This window comes from Bombus affinis, chromosome 14 (genome assembly GCF_024516045.1).
Source record: "Bombus affinis isolate iyBomAffi1 chromosome 14, iyBomAffi1.2, whole genome shotgun sequence".
Taxonomy (NCBI): domain Eukaryota; kingdom Metazoa; phylum Arthropoda; class Insecta; order Hymenoptera; family Apidae; genus Bombus; species Bombus affinis.
This window is the reverse complement of record NC_066357.1, coordinates 10,256,463-10,271,536: the sequence shown is the minus strand read 5'-3', so window position 1 is coordinate 10,271,536 and position 15,074 is coordinate 10,256,463. Positions and strand designations below refer to the sequence as shown.

The 15,074-nt window shown below is 40.5% G+C and overlaps 1 protein-coding gene across 21 annotated transcripts in view; it reads left to right on the top strand.

Moving 5' to 3' along the window:
- Positions 1–3,941: 3,941 nt before the first annotated feature.
- LOC126924014 (collagen alpha chain CG42342) overlaps positions 3,942–15,074 on the top strand; it is a 118,242-nt gene continuing 107,109 nt past the window's right edge. For 9 of the 21 annotated variants that reach the window (XM_050738031.1, XM_050738022.1, XM_050738021.1 and 6 more), the window contains exon 1: positions 3,944–5,322. In XM_050738031.1, coding sequence (XP_050593988.1) covers positions 4,962–5,322 — 361 coding nt within the window. In that variant the 5' untranslated portion in view covers positions 3,944–4,961. Of the gene's footprint in view, positions 5,323–15,074 lie in introns of all 21 variants that reach the window. The other 12 variants (XM_050738029.1, XM_050738025.1, XM_050738018.1 and 9 more) reach the window with 4 other exon arrangements.

The following is a 15,074-nucleotide window of genomic DNA, read 5'->3' as shown; positions in this document are numbered from 1 at the left end:
AGGACCCAAGTTAGCGAGTATACGCTCCTTATCTAGTCAATAATGATCACGAGACCCCTCATTGCCTCTTCATCCGACCGATCGTACAGAGAGGGAAGTATCCACTTGTCTTGTCACCCCAACATTAGCCGCATCGCTTCGCTAAATCGTTCGCACGAAAATAAACAATCAAATTATTCCTTCCAGCCTATAATTCTTTCATTTTTCTGTCTTTTCTTCCTACTTATTCGATTTCCTTACTCTTTTATTACGACTATTAGCGAAACTACCGCTAGGTCAGCGAGTCGTTGAAAACCGGGATATCAAATACGATATTGCGTTTACCTTGAACGAGTACCAATAAAGTTGGGTGGATCCGATAATGCGTGTTCGTCCATGACGATATAGCGATCAGCTTCGAGGCTGTCATAAAATTAAATGAAGCGTTCCGGGCTCCATTTCCTCCTTCGTTCCTCACCGACGCTTTTTTACTATCCGTGTGACCCGGGGACCTCTCTTCTTCTACGATTTCTATAGTCAAAGATGGAAACGCTTTTTAAAATATACTATCGTATTACGACAAACTTCAATGCGGATTGTAAAATATTTAACTAAGAAACATCGCATCTGTCTATCGTAAGGTTCCATAGGCCGAAACAATAAAGAAAGTAAAATTTTTGTTAAAGCCATTTCAATAACTACGTCTATATACCGTAAAAGTATTCGTAAAAAGAATTATTCACAAATTTACGCTGGAAATTGAAGGAGTAAATACTCCGTTACATATTGTATAAAGAAGATATCGCGCACTACGTATTCGTTTACTTTCTAAAGAAGAAACACCGATCCAATTATCTAGTCGTCGAATATACGAGATCTCCAATTATCCAAATAACAACAGCATCGGAATATATGTCAAGATCTTAGATGAGAGGCGAATTAATACATAACATCGTATCGGTACTTTTCGCGTGGAAGTATCGTTATGAATATAAAGAGATGGATACAGGTAGAAGGAAGATAAGGTCGAGGACGTGGACGACGACGACAAGGACGAGTTTCGGCGAGTGCCGTCCGTACGTATACATTGTAACGAACGAGTATTTTCTGCCGAGCGGAATACAAACTACACATTGACTGCCCCCCTCCCCCGCCCCTTTACACCGTGTGGCTCACTCACCCTCTCGCACGTGCAGACACATTTGCGGGGGTAGCTTCGGATTCGTCCCCGAAATGAGAGTCTGCTTTAGTGTCGCGAACGTGTCCGTAGGTACCCGTCGCCTCCACCTCCTCCGACGTTTTCTCTCTTGGTTTCTCTTTATCCTCTTTTCTCCGTCCCTCCGTTCAGCTATCGTTCCATCGTGACATCCTACTCGCACGCGTTCTTGTTACGTATTTTTATCCTTATCCAGAGTGTCCGCAAGGCACGTTCTCTCAGAGTGCACGGAAACGAGGTGCAGGCTGTCGTCCCGACTGCGCCTGCTTCCTGGCGGAAACGCGACATAATGCGCCTCGTACCGCACCCCAACGATGACCAACGTGCCGTGAAGAGGGCATCGGCCGCGATGACTTTTTAATCACGACGCACGCTAGAAGTTCACCCCTCGAACCATGGTTTGCAGTTCTCAGAGGCTCTCAACGTGGTCCATTGTCAATTCAAAACTGGTCTCAGATGGGACAAGTACCCTTGTATCGTGCCCGAGTTCTTTTTTACAAAGAATCCTTCGATCGACGTACAAAATTACTACACGTCTACGATTATGTCAGAGCGACTTTTCTTTTAAGAAAACGCTTCTCTTTAATCTTATCGCGTCAAACAGTTTATTTTTAAATCAAAGTTCTCGCAAGTATTTCTAATGAAATTCCTATTACGTAGCATACTGGTACATCTTATAGATATACACTTAATAATTTTGAGTATATTTGGCTAAAATCGATGCTCGAAATTATCGGCTAATATAATTTGACGTTTGAAAAAGCTTCAACGAATAAGACTTATAAAATAACATGGAATTTTATGTATTAACACGGTAGACATTAAAGACGGCTTCGAGTCATAATGAACGTACTTGAGCCTAGTCCTTCAGTCTGCGAGATAAGAAAAACATCGGATATTCAGGACTAAAAAGTCCTGTGTAGAAACTGGCGAGACACCAAAGATAGACTTCATCGTTGTGTGTGTTCCGAATGGTTTTCACCGATTAGTGCTGTCTTTGAACAAGAAAACGAGAAACTATACAGATATAGCATAACCGTACAGTCGAAAGGGCCCTGATTAAATTCAGGACGTCAACGAAGTGGAATGCGACGTATACTTTACAGAGACGATCGGTTGCGGTATATTTTAAGCACTACGCTTTTTCTTTTTTGGAATGTTTAACTCATGTTGCCTTGATAACGTTAATGGAATGTAAGTATGTCTAGATGATTTCAGTGAAGGTAGTATTACATATTTGGAGAAATCGGGCTAGGACTTCAGTGAAGAGAACACTGCCGAATATAGTGCTTTCTACCTGTTCTTAGTAATTTGATATTTTACGCTTTATCTCAGAATGCTTCGACTGCTCATTCTTAAAATTGGGATATAAGGATAAAGGGAAATGACATACTTACGATGCACACGGCTGATGCATATTTTTGAATTCAAAAATCAATTCCCTTTCATTCGTATCTTCAAACTTCCACGATACTGAAGTCTTTATTATTATTCACTAACGATATTAAATTTTACGCGATATCGAGTATCTCGTGGCATTTAACTTCCGATATTTCCTGCTTCTAAATTGCCAGCAAGAAACGATACGCGTTGCAAAGAGCGTTACGACAGATGAACGTAGTTCTGTGAAACATCAATCGTATTTGTCTTGTCATAATGGTTTCTCATCGTGTATCGACGATTTGTCCGCTTATTAGTTATACGATTAGCAGGTTGCTACAGCATTCGATTTAGTATACGCGCAGAGGGCGAACACGCCGAACGTACGTTCCAGGATGTAGTCTATAATCGCTTCCTGTGCTAGCGATTGGACGGTAGCAAGGGGTCGATTGTACGTATCCGTCACGTATACACACAGGGGATGTGTTTCAAGGGAAACGATCGATTCGTCGATCGATATTTCCTAATATAACTGCTTTGTTACGATTCGTTTCGTTCCAATCCCATTCTACTTCAAATTCGTGATTCGATATCGGTTTAATTGGTTTAATCTTTCGATCAAAAATAGATTGACCCTTCGAACACGTAAATTACGTAAGCAAATATGTATTTTTTAAATACAGTTCGAATTCGAAGGAACAAGGTGATAAAGAAATTTAGATTATTACGATATTATTAATTTATTAAAAAAATCTAAATATAGTAGTATAGAGTATAGTATCTCAATATTTATAGAATCAAACAAATATATTTTGTGTGTTGCAAAGTAAATAATTTCAAAAAAACAAACCAAAATCAGCACTGTAAAATTATGCAATTATATAGTTTTAATCGCGATGAAATAATCGAGGTAATCGAGAAACCGGTTGCTTCGAATACCAATTCGAGAAGATAGAGATTTTCACACTCGATCAACTTTTTGTCAGGCCGTGTACCGTTAACTTGGTCCTCGTATGTAGAGGAACGAAAGGGTTGAATTTAAAATAAGTTGGTACAATTTTGCACACGGTGATAGCCGTGCGATTCGAACGGTTAACAGATAGAAGGAAAAACAAAAAGTTAAATCCTCTGGCGAAATCCAGTGGAATGGTGAAGGGGCGTATCGGAGGGGTAAATGGAAGGGCAAGGGAAGCAGGGTCGAATCAGTGCGAATGGAAGTGGACGTTAGGTCGAGCGATCGTCCTCCACGCGTCCGGCAGCCGGTGGATGAGTCGAGGCTCGAAGACGGCCGAGAGTGCACGAATGTCTCCGAAGCGACGAACCCTCGGCCCTCGGCAGAGCGTCGCCCCACCACATCCAGTCATACTGCGAATGCCACGCTGTGAGCTTCGCATTCGCGGTATTTCGGGACTTTTCATTTGCTCGATAAATCGAACTTGGTTGTCACGACACAGTGTTTCCGTTTTGTCGACGATATCCGCGTGAACGATAGGTCGTTAGATTTGACTCGATGTTTCGCAGAAATCGGGGTTCTCCGTTGTTTCAACGGTAGTTGTAGTTGCACCGTTGGCGCTGCTTTTTCCAGTTCGAACCTAGCGTAAGCGTGTGCCACACGAGAAGGTACGGTCCGAGTGGCGAAAACCGGTGATCGAGGTTATCGAGTGTTTCCTCGCTGATTTATCTAATTCCGAAATTAACGGAGAGTGTGGAAAGTGCGCAAGCCGGAGAAATCGCGATGCGACAGCGCCGGGAGATGCTCCATTTGCAGTGGCAGCGGCAACAGGAAGGACAAGACGTTCCGACAGCGAGATAGAAAGGTTACCGAAGGAACAAACTGGCGCGTAGTTAGATAGCAGCGTGATTGACTCGAGTCGACCGGTAGGGGGACGCTGTCATTCCTTGTTCGAACATTTAAAACGAGCGCGCGGTTTAGCGGAACACTCGGTTCTGGTTGGTGGGACCGTTTTGTTGTTTACCAACGTCTGTGTGTGGTCAAACACGGGAACGTCGATTACTCGGAGGAGAGAGGGTCGGATAAAAAGGTGAAAGAGCGAAACGAACACGTTCGTTCAAGGTATATAGCGAAAGGGAGAGAAAGATAGAGAGGTAGAGTATAGGAGAACGCGTGCTCGTTGAAGATAGAAGAAGAAAGAACGATCGCTAAGAAAGAGAGGTAAGCAATAACGGCAAGTGGGCGCACGAGATGCATTCCAGATGGACGATGACGCCGCACAGTCTGTAAGACTCGCGTGGTTTCTACGTTCTATCGCGTTTGTCCGTGATTGTCGTGTCAGGACGTATCGACGATCGTCGGGTGGGTTATGACGCGCGCTTAACGCGCTGCGTGCACGAATAGAAGCGAACGTGTGTCGATCCTGTGTACAACATGGAGTCCGACACGGCGACCGACTGGTCGTCGCCGAGAAAGAGCTCCCTCGAGACATCGATGCCGAGGAAATTCCGTAAGGATTCATGTCGAACGACGGGGGGTGCAACACTCAATTGGGCAATGTGCGCCCTCTGTATTACCAGCTTGGCTGTGTCCGGTCTACTCGTGTACAGGGAAATAGGATTGGAATCGCGGATCGCCAATTTGGAGGCTCGTTGTCAAATTCAAGAAATGCCGGACGTTCTTATTCAGAGGCTCAAGAGAGAAGTTCAGGAACCGTTGGAGGTGCATCGGCCAGCGTTCCAGTCGAACGTTTTTCGGATCAAACGAGACGTTTCCGAGTGCAATTGTCCACCAGGTAAGTCTTCTTAGCCGCGAACGCGGTTCCATTCTATTTAATCCTGCCGAGGTCATCGCAGTCTAAACATTTTTTATCCAGTCGCAGCGTTTCCGACATATTTCAGACATCGATATTAAATTAATTACGTTTTATTTTAATTCGAAACTAAACCAATGATTGCTATAGATAGATTAGTCGGCAATCAGAAAAATATACTAATAAAATACAGCGAAACAATGACAAATAGGTAAAATAAGTTTTATAAATATACAGTTGTGTAACTTACAAGTTATGGGGCATTATCATGTAGTTGAAATAGCTGCGATTTATAACAATTAAGCAAATTATAAATATACCTTTGCAACACACGGAATACGACAAATATACGTAGCGAGAAAATGATAACAGTAAAAAGTTGTGTTTAACATGAACTATTCAGAATGCTCGCTTGATGTATTTGTCGTGGAAACGGTCATAACATTCATCACACGTGATACAGTTGCGTTCGAGGCATAATAATATCTTGCAGACGTTTTTAGAAATATTTTCAGATTGACTCGAACAATATGGATGGATCGACTTTTGTTTTTCTACTGTTTTCTCCGTTAACCGATTAATCGTCGAATTTTCCTCGTTCCAAGGACCGTTCCATTCGCGATTCTTTTTCTGTTAATGTGCTTCTAAATTGCCTCTTTTAATATTGCAATAACAAAAGAGAACTTTACTAATACTTTTTGTAATTACAATTAATTGTATTATTTGTAGCATTGTGATAATGTATTTCTATCTAAATAATAGAAATTCTTCTCTTGTTTCATGAGCTATTTTTTGAACGGGATGTTCTTTGTCAATAAACTTTACGATGCATCAGCATCATTTAAGAATACACATTCCCAAAAGGATTTCGCATGCGTCTATCGGATTAGTTGCTATCTCCGCAGGGTTAATATTTGTTTGCCTTGTACTCCATGCTGTTCAAACCTTTCTAAGCGAGGGTGGTTCGATTTCGTTGACTGCTTTCACCGAACGGAACTTCTTGATTATGCAGCGTTTTTCTCGTATTCATTTATCTTCTTCCGCACGTCTTTTCCCGGTCTTTGACGCGAGAAAAAGGCACGCGTGGTACGTAAGTAAGTACAAAGCCCGGGCTAGCGGTCGTACCGAGATCTCGTTGGATTGTCATCGCGTATACATATATACGCGTATGTCTGTATTCGTGCACCTATAGTCAACTATGTGCATGTGTTGAAAGAGGGAAGAGCACGGAAGGAAATATATACGCGTGTAAAAAAGGAAAGAGAAGACCCAGCTTTGTCTTGGGATGGAGCAACTTCGGCTCTCTCGGACAAAGGATCCGCGATCTCTTGAGTATTTCGATCTTGGAGAATGCTCGACAGAGCGTCTTTTTTCCGAGATCACTCTTTGCGCTCTATATGGAGAGGGGATCGTTCGAATGAATTTGCGCCTTCGTAATTCAAACTTTGCATATCCGCAGAAAAGATATCAACTTGCTACGCGCACTTATATCAATTGGCTCGCCAGTTTGCGAATAACGACATTCTATAGAGAAGTATGGATTAGCAGCAACGAGCATATTTGATTGAAGTTTCTTTTTCTCGAAAATCGTCATTTTCTTAGCTCGCCTAATTAATTAATCGTAAAACGAACAGTATTTGCTAAAACCATGCAGAAAATAAAAAAAGTCGTACTACAACCGAAATAACCGCCAGCGGGGTATTATGTAGAATGAAATTCCCGAAATTCTAGCGTTAACGCACAACCAAGTTTAGCATTGTGTTATCCTGGTCGCTATTACACGATGCAAAATCGAAAATCGAAGATTCGTTTTGGTTCTGAAGCTGATTCGTTGATTTTTCTATCACGTCCGTAACTATCGTCGTTGTTTGCTAAATTTTCTCTCAATTTATCTGAAAAGTTCTTCTGACATTTTATCTTTTTGGGATTATTCTTTCCAAAAAAAAAAAAAAAAGGAAAAGAAAAAGAAGAAAATGTGTATAAATGACTATGAATTTATTTAGACGCGTTAATCTTCTTTTCTTTTTTATTCTTTATCGCGTGAAAACATTATCAATCGACAATTTCACTTAGTATACATTATCAATATTGTGACGACAACGTCAATGGAATGCAGAGAGATAAAACGAGTTGTATGCATTTCACACTACACGGTAGCCGTTTTCGCAGGCGTACGTCAAGATACGTACATCTTCCTTGGATAAATCGTACAAAGGTTTGATGCCGTCGCGTCGATCGAACATCAACGAAATGTCAATGCACACTTCGAGAAGTATGCGACGACGCCACGACGCTCCCCGTTTTCGCCAGTCGGCATTCTTTCTGCGAGCACGAGATCGCGAAGCGATACGACGATTCGTCTCACGTTCGCCGATTGATTAATGGCTATTATCAAAGATCGAGCAACGCTCTCTGCATCCGCCATCCAACTGCCGATGCGTAGTGACATTAGTAAGCAACGATAATTTTCTCCAATTCTCGAATGAACGGGCAACGTTGGAATTTTTTCTAACAAAGATTTCACGCTTTTAATTCTCTATAACCGGAACTTATATATATTCTTCCTTTCTTTCTTTTGGCATTTGGAAATAATGCCAATTTGACTTATGAGAATAATGTTCAAAATTGTATTACCGTATTCGAAATGATTAGATAGAGATCCAAAAGTTACTAGGAATGTCTGCTGAAGACTCTTCATTGGGATGCGTAAAATGTACCCCTGTGTCTGCAATTCATCCGTCGAATGATTTACAATTCTACCTTTATTCGTTTCTCTGTGTTTTTTTTTTTCTGAATTTTTCGTCATGGATTTAGTCAAAACTAAAAAATAGCGTCGGCGCGTAATAAATTTCCCTTATCAAAGCGAAGCTGACGATTAAATGCTTTTGCTTACCGGCGTATGGAAAATATCGCATATGTTGTTGAATATTCGAAAACGAAGACTGGATGCGACCGTTTTAATATCTTGCGAAGCATCAAACGCTTGTTATCTATCCAGTTCGATCCTCCACATTTTGAATATTCATGGACGTTTTTTTTTTTTCGCCGATTCTGCAAACATAGACAACATTGCGCGGAAGGAACATTGTTTCTTCCTGGGAATGGAGACAACGGTTGCTTTCCGGCGAATGAATTTGAAACGAGAGAAACCGCGGGGGAGGTGTGTAAAGGAAGAATTTACTTAGGACGGATTCAACTCGAGAATGGAGAGTTGCCACGAAACTATCGAACTCGGAAAGGGAGTTTACCACCGATAAATATAACTTTGACACAGTGGCCACGGAATTACGGTATCCAGACTAAATTATAAAGTTACGAACGTCGGTTATGAGCGGGACTTGCTATCAGGAATCGACTCTGTTTCACTGGAACCCCTCTAATTTCTGCGTTTAATTAGCTACGTAATCGTAGTAATAGAAAATATATAGCGAATAATTTGAAAGGTTCGTAACGGTCTGACCAATTTTCAGAAATATCCTATTTAAAAAATTCTTACGATTATGCTTATTAGTTCGAATAATTGAAGTTGTACCGTAAATGCAAATTGTACGCAATAGTTAATTCTATAAACCGTCCACAAGCTATATACTTTTATCTATCCTACAAATTGAAAAGCAGAGGAAGGTGGAGATGCTACTAACGTTGTCTTCTAAATTTACTTCAGAATTTGCGTCATTTATGTTACCTTTTCGCAACAAAAGGACATACGGAAGTAGGTTATTCGTTTTTTGACGATTGAATATCGATATTATCAACTTACGTTATGAAATTAAGATACCAATAAAAAGCGGAGTTAATTAGTTTTGTCTCTACTAGACTCGTGTAGCATACGATATAGATAAGATTCAACCATCGGTGTACGCGTTATTAGACAAGAAAAAAATGAACGTAATATTATGAAGAATGAGGAAAACTGAACGTGATAGTCAGGATTTAATACCTGTTAATTAAAATACTTGGTCATAATTGAAGGGGTTCTCGACCCCTAAGAATAGCAGACAATACCGAAAGACGGGTAAAAGGAACGTACCGTTTTCCCTGTCTCCTTGCCCAATCCGATCCCTATCTCCAAGCTTCTTTTTTTTTCCTCTTTGTGCCAGCCTCTTTCTTATCGTTTCGTCCTCCATGGTCGTCTCCGGCAGCAACAAAGGGAGCGCCGTGGCTCCTGACTCGCGGCATCCCGAAATTGAGATGTGCGAGCTGACGCACGAGCATCATAAATCTTTCCCTCCCTCGTAGAATATGGCATATCTATTCCCCCCCCTCTTGTATATTCGCTCCCTTTTCCTATAACATTCTGCCAACCCAGTATCTTTGAAGCTACGTGGCGTTACACTGTGAACTTGGACTCTTCTTTGCTCTTCTGACGGATGATTTTCGATCCTTGCCCCGATTTCCAATCTGTCGAGCTACAATAAAACCGGTCAGGTCGAAAGCAGATACCGTATGGATAAATCTATTATCGCGTGTACGATAATAATTGGCAAATTTTCGGCTAGAAGGGAAAAGCTCGATGTCTTGAGTTAGGATTTTGTTTTCTAAATAGATCTCAAGAGACTGCTCGGTGTTAGAGGTTGAAAGCCAGACGTTCTTCAAGAATCTATTTTCAGAGAACTACTGATTCTAATGGTATGATTTTTAGGGCGTCTCTCGGCGCAAAGAAAACTTCAGTCATACAAAATTTTACAAATTATCTATTATGTTGTTACGCGAGTAATCATTACCTTTATCTTCGTTTTACTACAGACGAAAAACAGGTGAAAATAAAGATACAAAGATTACGTATAGATAAATAGTTAAAAAAAAAAACAACGTGCATTCAACCTAGAAGTCATTAAATATCATATGTCATACGTTCTATCTCCGATCGTATTAAGAAGAACTAGGAAAAATTGTCATATTACAGAAGAAACTCGTAATATCGTCGCTTAACTGCCAGATAGACGCTTTTGATTTAATGCGAGGCGAATTACTATTTGTGTAAGGGTAAAAGCACAGTCCGTTTCTCGCTGTCTTGGAAAATTGATGGCCGTTGTAAAGTTTTTATCGAGGAAACGCCTTCTCTTCCCTTCGAAATCGATGTAAAGACCCGCTTGTCTTGCCTAATTCAAGACCATTTGTTTGCTTCTTTAAATTTGTTCTTTAAACGAATCCTTGGAATTCATGAGATTTTCTAGTTGCCTAGATAAACGCGAGGATTATGGTTCCCCTCGAACGAATCAGGTTTACGATCTACCGTTAATTCTTTCACAGAAGAGATTTTTTCGAATACTTCATGCGTCAAAACTATTACAACATTTTCTTGCAATTCTTCAAATCATTTCGTCGTATTTGAAAGAATGTTGGATAATATTTACCGTACAACGTGAAAGAGAACTAACGAAAGAACGATTCGCCGTATCGATATATTCGCTTCTGACAAATGCGTCGCGCAAATTTATATTCTAATATAGTTGCGGAACGGACCTTCCGGAACTTTTAAGCGAAACTTCACGCTTCGTATAGGAATAGCAGGGAAAAGGACAGAACAGGGCGGAGAAGCTGTAACAAATTGAATGTTGCATTTTCTACCGACGACGTTGACTTCGAAAGTTCTCGGAAGAAGGTGCGATTTACGTTTGCTGCACGTGCGTCAACCGTGCAGCTGCCTGGACTAGAAGTTTATGCTGAAGGACCTCTCTTACCAGCGGCGAAACTTACAGGCAGCTTATATACAAAAGAATGGCTGCCCTTGTTTCTTACGACTTCTCGAAATCTTTTCTCATTGAAGTCGTTTACGCTGCACGGATATTTAGCCACTTCTTCGCGTCTTGCGTTTTTCAACGACGAATTAAAAATTTTAACGAAATTAAAATAAAATTGCTGGCTGCAATTCAAGACGAGAGACATGCGTAGACGAGAGGAAATTTAAACGCGAAAAGATATCAAAAACATTTATTGTAATATTTAAGAGGCGAAACAAGTTAAACTCTTAGGTATGGAAATTAGGATGTAAATCCATGGTATAAAACATGGATTTACATAAAATCTACAAATTTGATCTTAGCTAACGTCGTTTAGATCGTGTCTAATCGAATCTCGCCATGTCCATAAACGAGCTTATTATAGTTTGACTTTCAATTCACCGACACGAATCACATAATTCGTAGGAATTGTGTAATTTTTTAAGTTCGATTGTTTCAAACGAATCACGATTTCAATAGGAATTATCATCGTAGCATCGAGTAAGATCAGGAAACATTATATTCGGTTTTCAGTTGGTAAGAATGCGCAGTTCCTCATCGTTTTGAACACCGGATAATAGAACAATAGATTCTATTACGACGCGTATCGACAAGTTGGGTTGATCAATGGGGCCTTCGGTTAACTTGGATGTTATTCGAGACGATTCCCTTTCGGGTCGAAGTGTTCGCAAGGGTTAAGAGTTAAGAGCTAAATAGACCAGAAGCTTTGTAGCTGGTACTGCCGCTGCGCTCGGTTAGTTTGAGGTTGACCGCTGTGCGATGTAACGTGCATTTAGTGTGTTTTCCTTCGCACCCTTTGAACGAATTTTAACGAATATATACTCGCGTTCGAGGGTGAACGGAAAGAGGCGGGAAATAGAAAAATAGAGCGACGGTAAAAGTGCAGAGGAAATGGTGGACCATGCGAGACCGTACTTTAAGCTAAGGACTGGAAGTAATAAGCCAAGTAGTGGAAACGTAAACGAAGACGAAAATAGAAACCAGCGGAGAATACAAATAAAAAAAAAAAAAAAAAAGCAGAAAATCGTGTAAGAGAAAAGCGGAAGGGGATATAAAGAGATGAGGGTAAAGTAGAAGAAAATTTCTTTTTCGTTTCTCTACATGTGAGAAAAAGAGAAACGGCAGAGACTGTCGATGCGGCAGTGGCGGAAACGCTTAACTCGGAAGTGGTTGAATTTGCATGAATCGTAAGCGGTCGTTACGTTTCTATGCTTATCCGTCTGCCTTCCGCTCGCTTAAATGTTGTTTAATTAGTCGATACGGCTTATTCGTGTGTATTTACGACGGTCGACCAATCTGCGGTATTTTCTTCGTTTGATGCACGATTACCAATGGAAGTACGTGGTTCGCTTATGCCGCAAAAAGAGAAGACAGCACGGTTAGATGGAACGCAATAAATATTCGCGATTCGCGAAATAAAATCCAAAGATACGACGTTTCGTTTTTCTCCTTTTCTCAGATATGACGTAAGAGTGGCACATTTAGTCCCCTCTAGTCATATATCTATATAGCTATGACTTCTGAATCTTATTTCGCCTACTTGTTATTGTCTGGTCGTCACGTAGCGTGTAAAAAGTTCTCGATCTTGGTATTTCATCGTGGTAATAGAGTGTATAGTTCGTTTTAAATTATCCTTAATGCCAGCTATTTCTTGCTATATACACGGAACTGACGATTAATTACATTCGAGCGACGGTATATCAAAACGGATTAAAAGGTACAAGCATGCCGACAACTCTTTTCTTGTCGGATCAATCGCCGGAATTACGGTGTGTATGTTAATGAAGGTGTGACTGGCGCGGCGCGCGGTGCGGTGCTACGTATTGCAGCGGGCAGCAGGAGGGTTTTTACGAAACACATATCGGATCTGCACATTCGGATCACCGTCAGAGTTCGAATCGGGAACGTGTATCGAATGATACGGCGCTCGATCGACGAACAGAGAAAGGGGAAGAGAAAGAAAGAGAGAGAGAGAGAGAGAGAGAGATATGGAGCAAGCACACGGCACACCGCATAATTAGAGATGAATCGTTGGCAAAATTCGAACGCGATCGAACGAGGAGAGGACGAAGGCGAGGGCCACGGAGCTATTTCCCGTCTGATTGAATTCGAATGCATCGGGATTCGTGTGCGAGGGCACGGTACATACATCGCGCAGGGTAATGTACGGGCACGTGTACCGCGTGTACCGAAATTGTCGAATGAATCACGTTCCGACGGACAAGTGCTCGCGATTCCCCGATAACGAATTTGAGACCAGTGCAAACTAATCCAGATCCAAGATCAACGCTTCGATCGGGTCGAGATGGTTGACTAACTTTCGCTGTTTTATCGAAAGATTAATAGCCCGCGTTCTGCTTAATCGCGTTCCGATTAACAATCGCATCTTATTTAGTTCTTCGATCTTAAGCTTATTTCGTTATTCGATCGTTTGTTTATTCATTTATTTCCAAAAGCCTTCATCGGTCATTATCAACCTTTAATGTATACCAAGATTTATCGTAAATGATTACAATTAAAATTTTATAGACGGAACGAATAGATAGGTATGGTAATAGTTAATATCAATTTTGTCAACGGAGACTGTCAACTGCATCTTTCCGATAATTGTAAAAATAGGACATCCAAAGTTTGGTAATTCCAGGATGAAATATTTACGCTATAACAATATTTCTCTATTACAAATGCGAAACAATTTCTCACACAAAAGGCGCCTGATTTTATGAATTATTATTTATGATTATTTCAGTAACACTGTAACGATGCTATATATTTCTATTATCGCCATTTTATTACTCATTTCAAAGCGAATTCGACAGGGCATTATGAAATGTATGTTTGGACAATAATCTATCGGGTATCTTTATGAATATTGGTGGCAAATACAAAGTTCGAATAATATCTGCTACTGATTATTGTACTGCGTACAATAGAATAATAATATCCTAGATAAGGCTAATTGTAATAGTCTTCATTCATATACCTATCGCTTTGATTCGAACACTTTTGAATCGCTTGGCATAAATTATATCGCCATTACGATTTTATTGCTCGTAAACTTTCATAAAGATAAGATTCTATTAATTATTTCTGAGATCAACTCACTAGGCAAATAAATTTCCTTTTTTATTAATAAATGGCTAAGAAGACCATGTTCCTCCGAGATATGGAATAGAATCATGTCAATAAATAAAAAAAGCGTGTATCGGTGTGACTTAATGCCATCCTTTAATCTCATTATTGTAATTCCATTATGAATAAAATAACATTTATCGTCAACGTTCATCGAGATACTGACAATTTATCGTCGCGCGTCGTGCGTCGTAAGATATATAATAAATTTTTATGTAATCCCGAGATTGAAATATTTGTGTAAAACGAATAAATAAAATTTCTTGGCATCGACTAACGCGTCTATGGCACGTGCTCCCACATTTTGGCATGGGAAATACACAACGTGCCAGCAACGTGATCGAAGACGGAAGAGTTAACATTCCGATAATGATTCTGAAATTCTTAAACTTTATCCAACCGCACTCGTTAATGCGAAAGATATTACGCGTTATTAAATAACGTTGACTGAGACGTTCGAACGAGCAACTTGCCTTTTAACGGCTGTTAACAAACCTAATATCTACGATTTTAATTACAACGTTTGGAAACAATTTCCGATTCCGATAAAACTTTAATACATTATCGTTCTCGTGAATAACGAATAGATTATTAGTTACGAATATAACGAGTTGGTTACACGCGTGCGCTGATTACAAAGAGACGAATGGAAACGAGATCTGATTTATGCGTCGGGGTTTCCTTTCGGAACGGAAATATAGCTTTACACGTTTGGTGGGAATAATTTCCGATCTAAGTACGTGCGAATCGAAAGTCGCTGTGTATGCTCGGTGTTCCGTAAAACATACATACCGTGGCACCCTTTCCTACTCCCGTTCGCTCGCTCTCTTTCAGGAGGATGTGAAATCGTTGAATCGA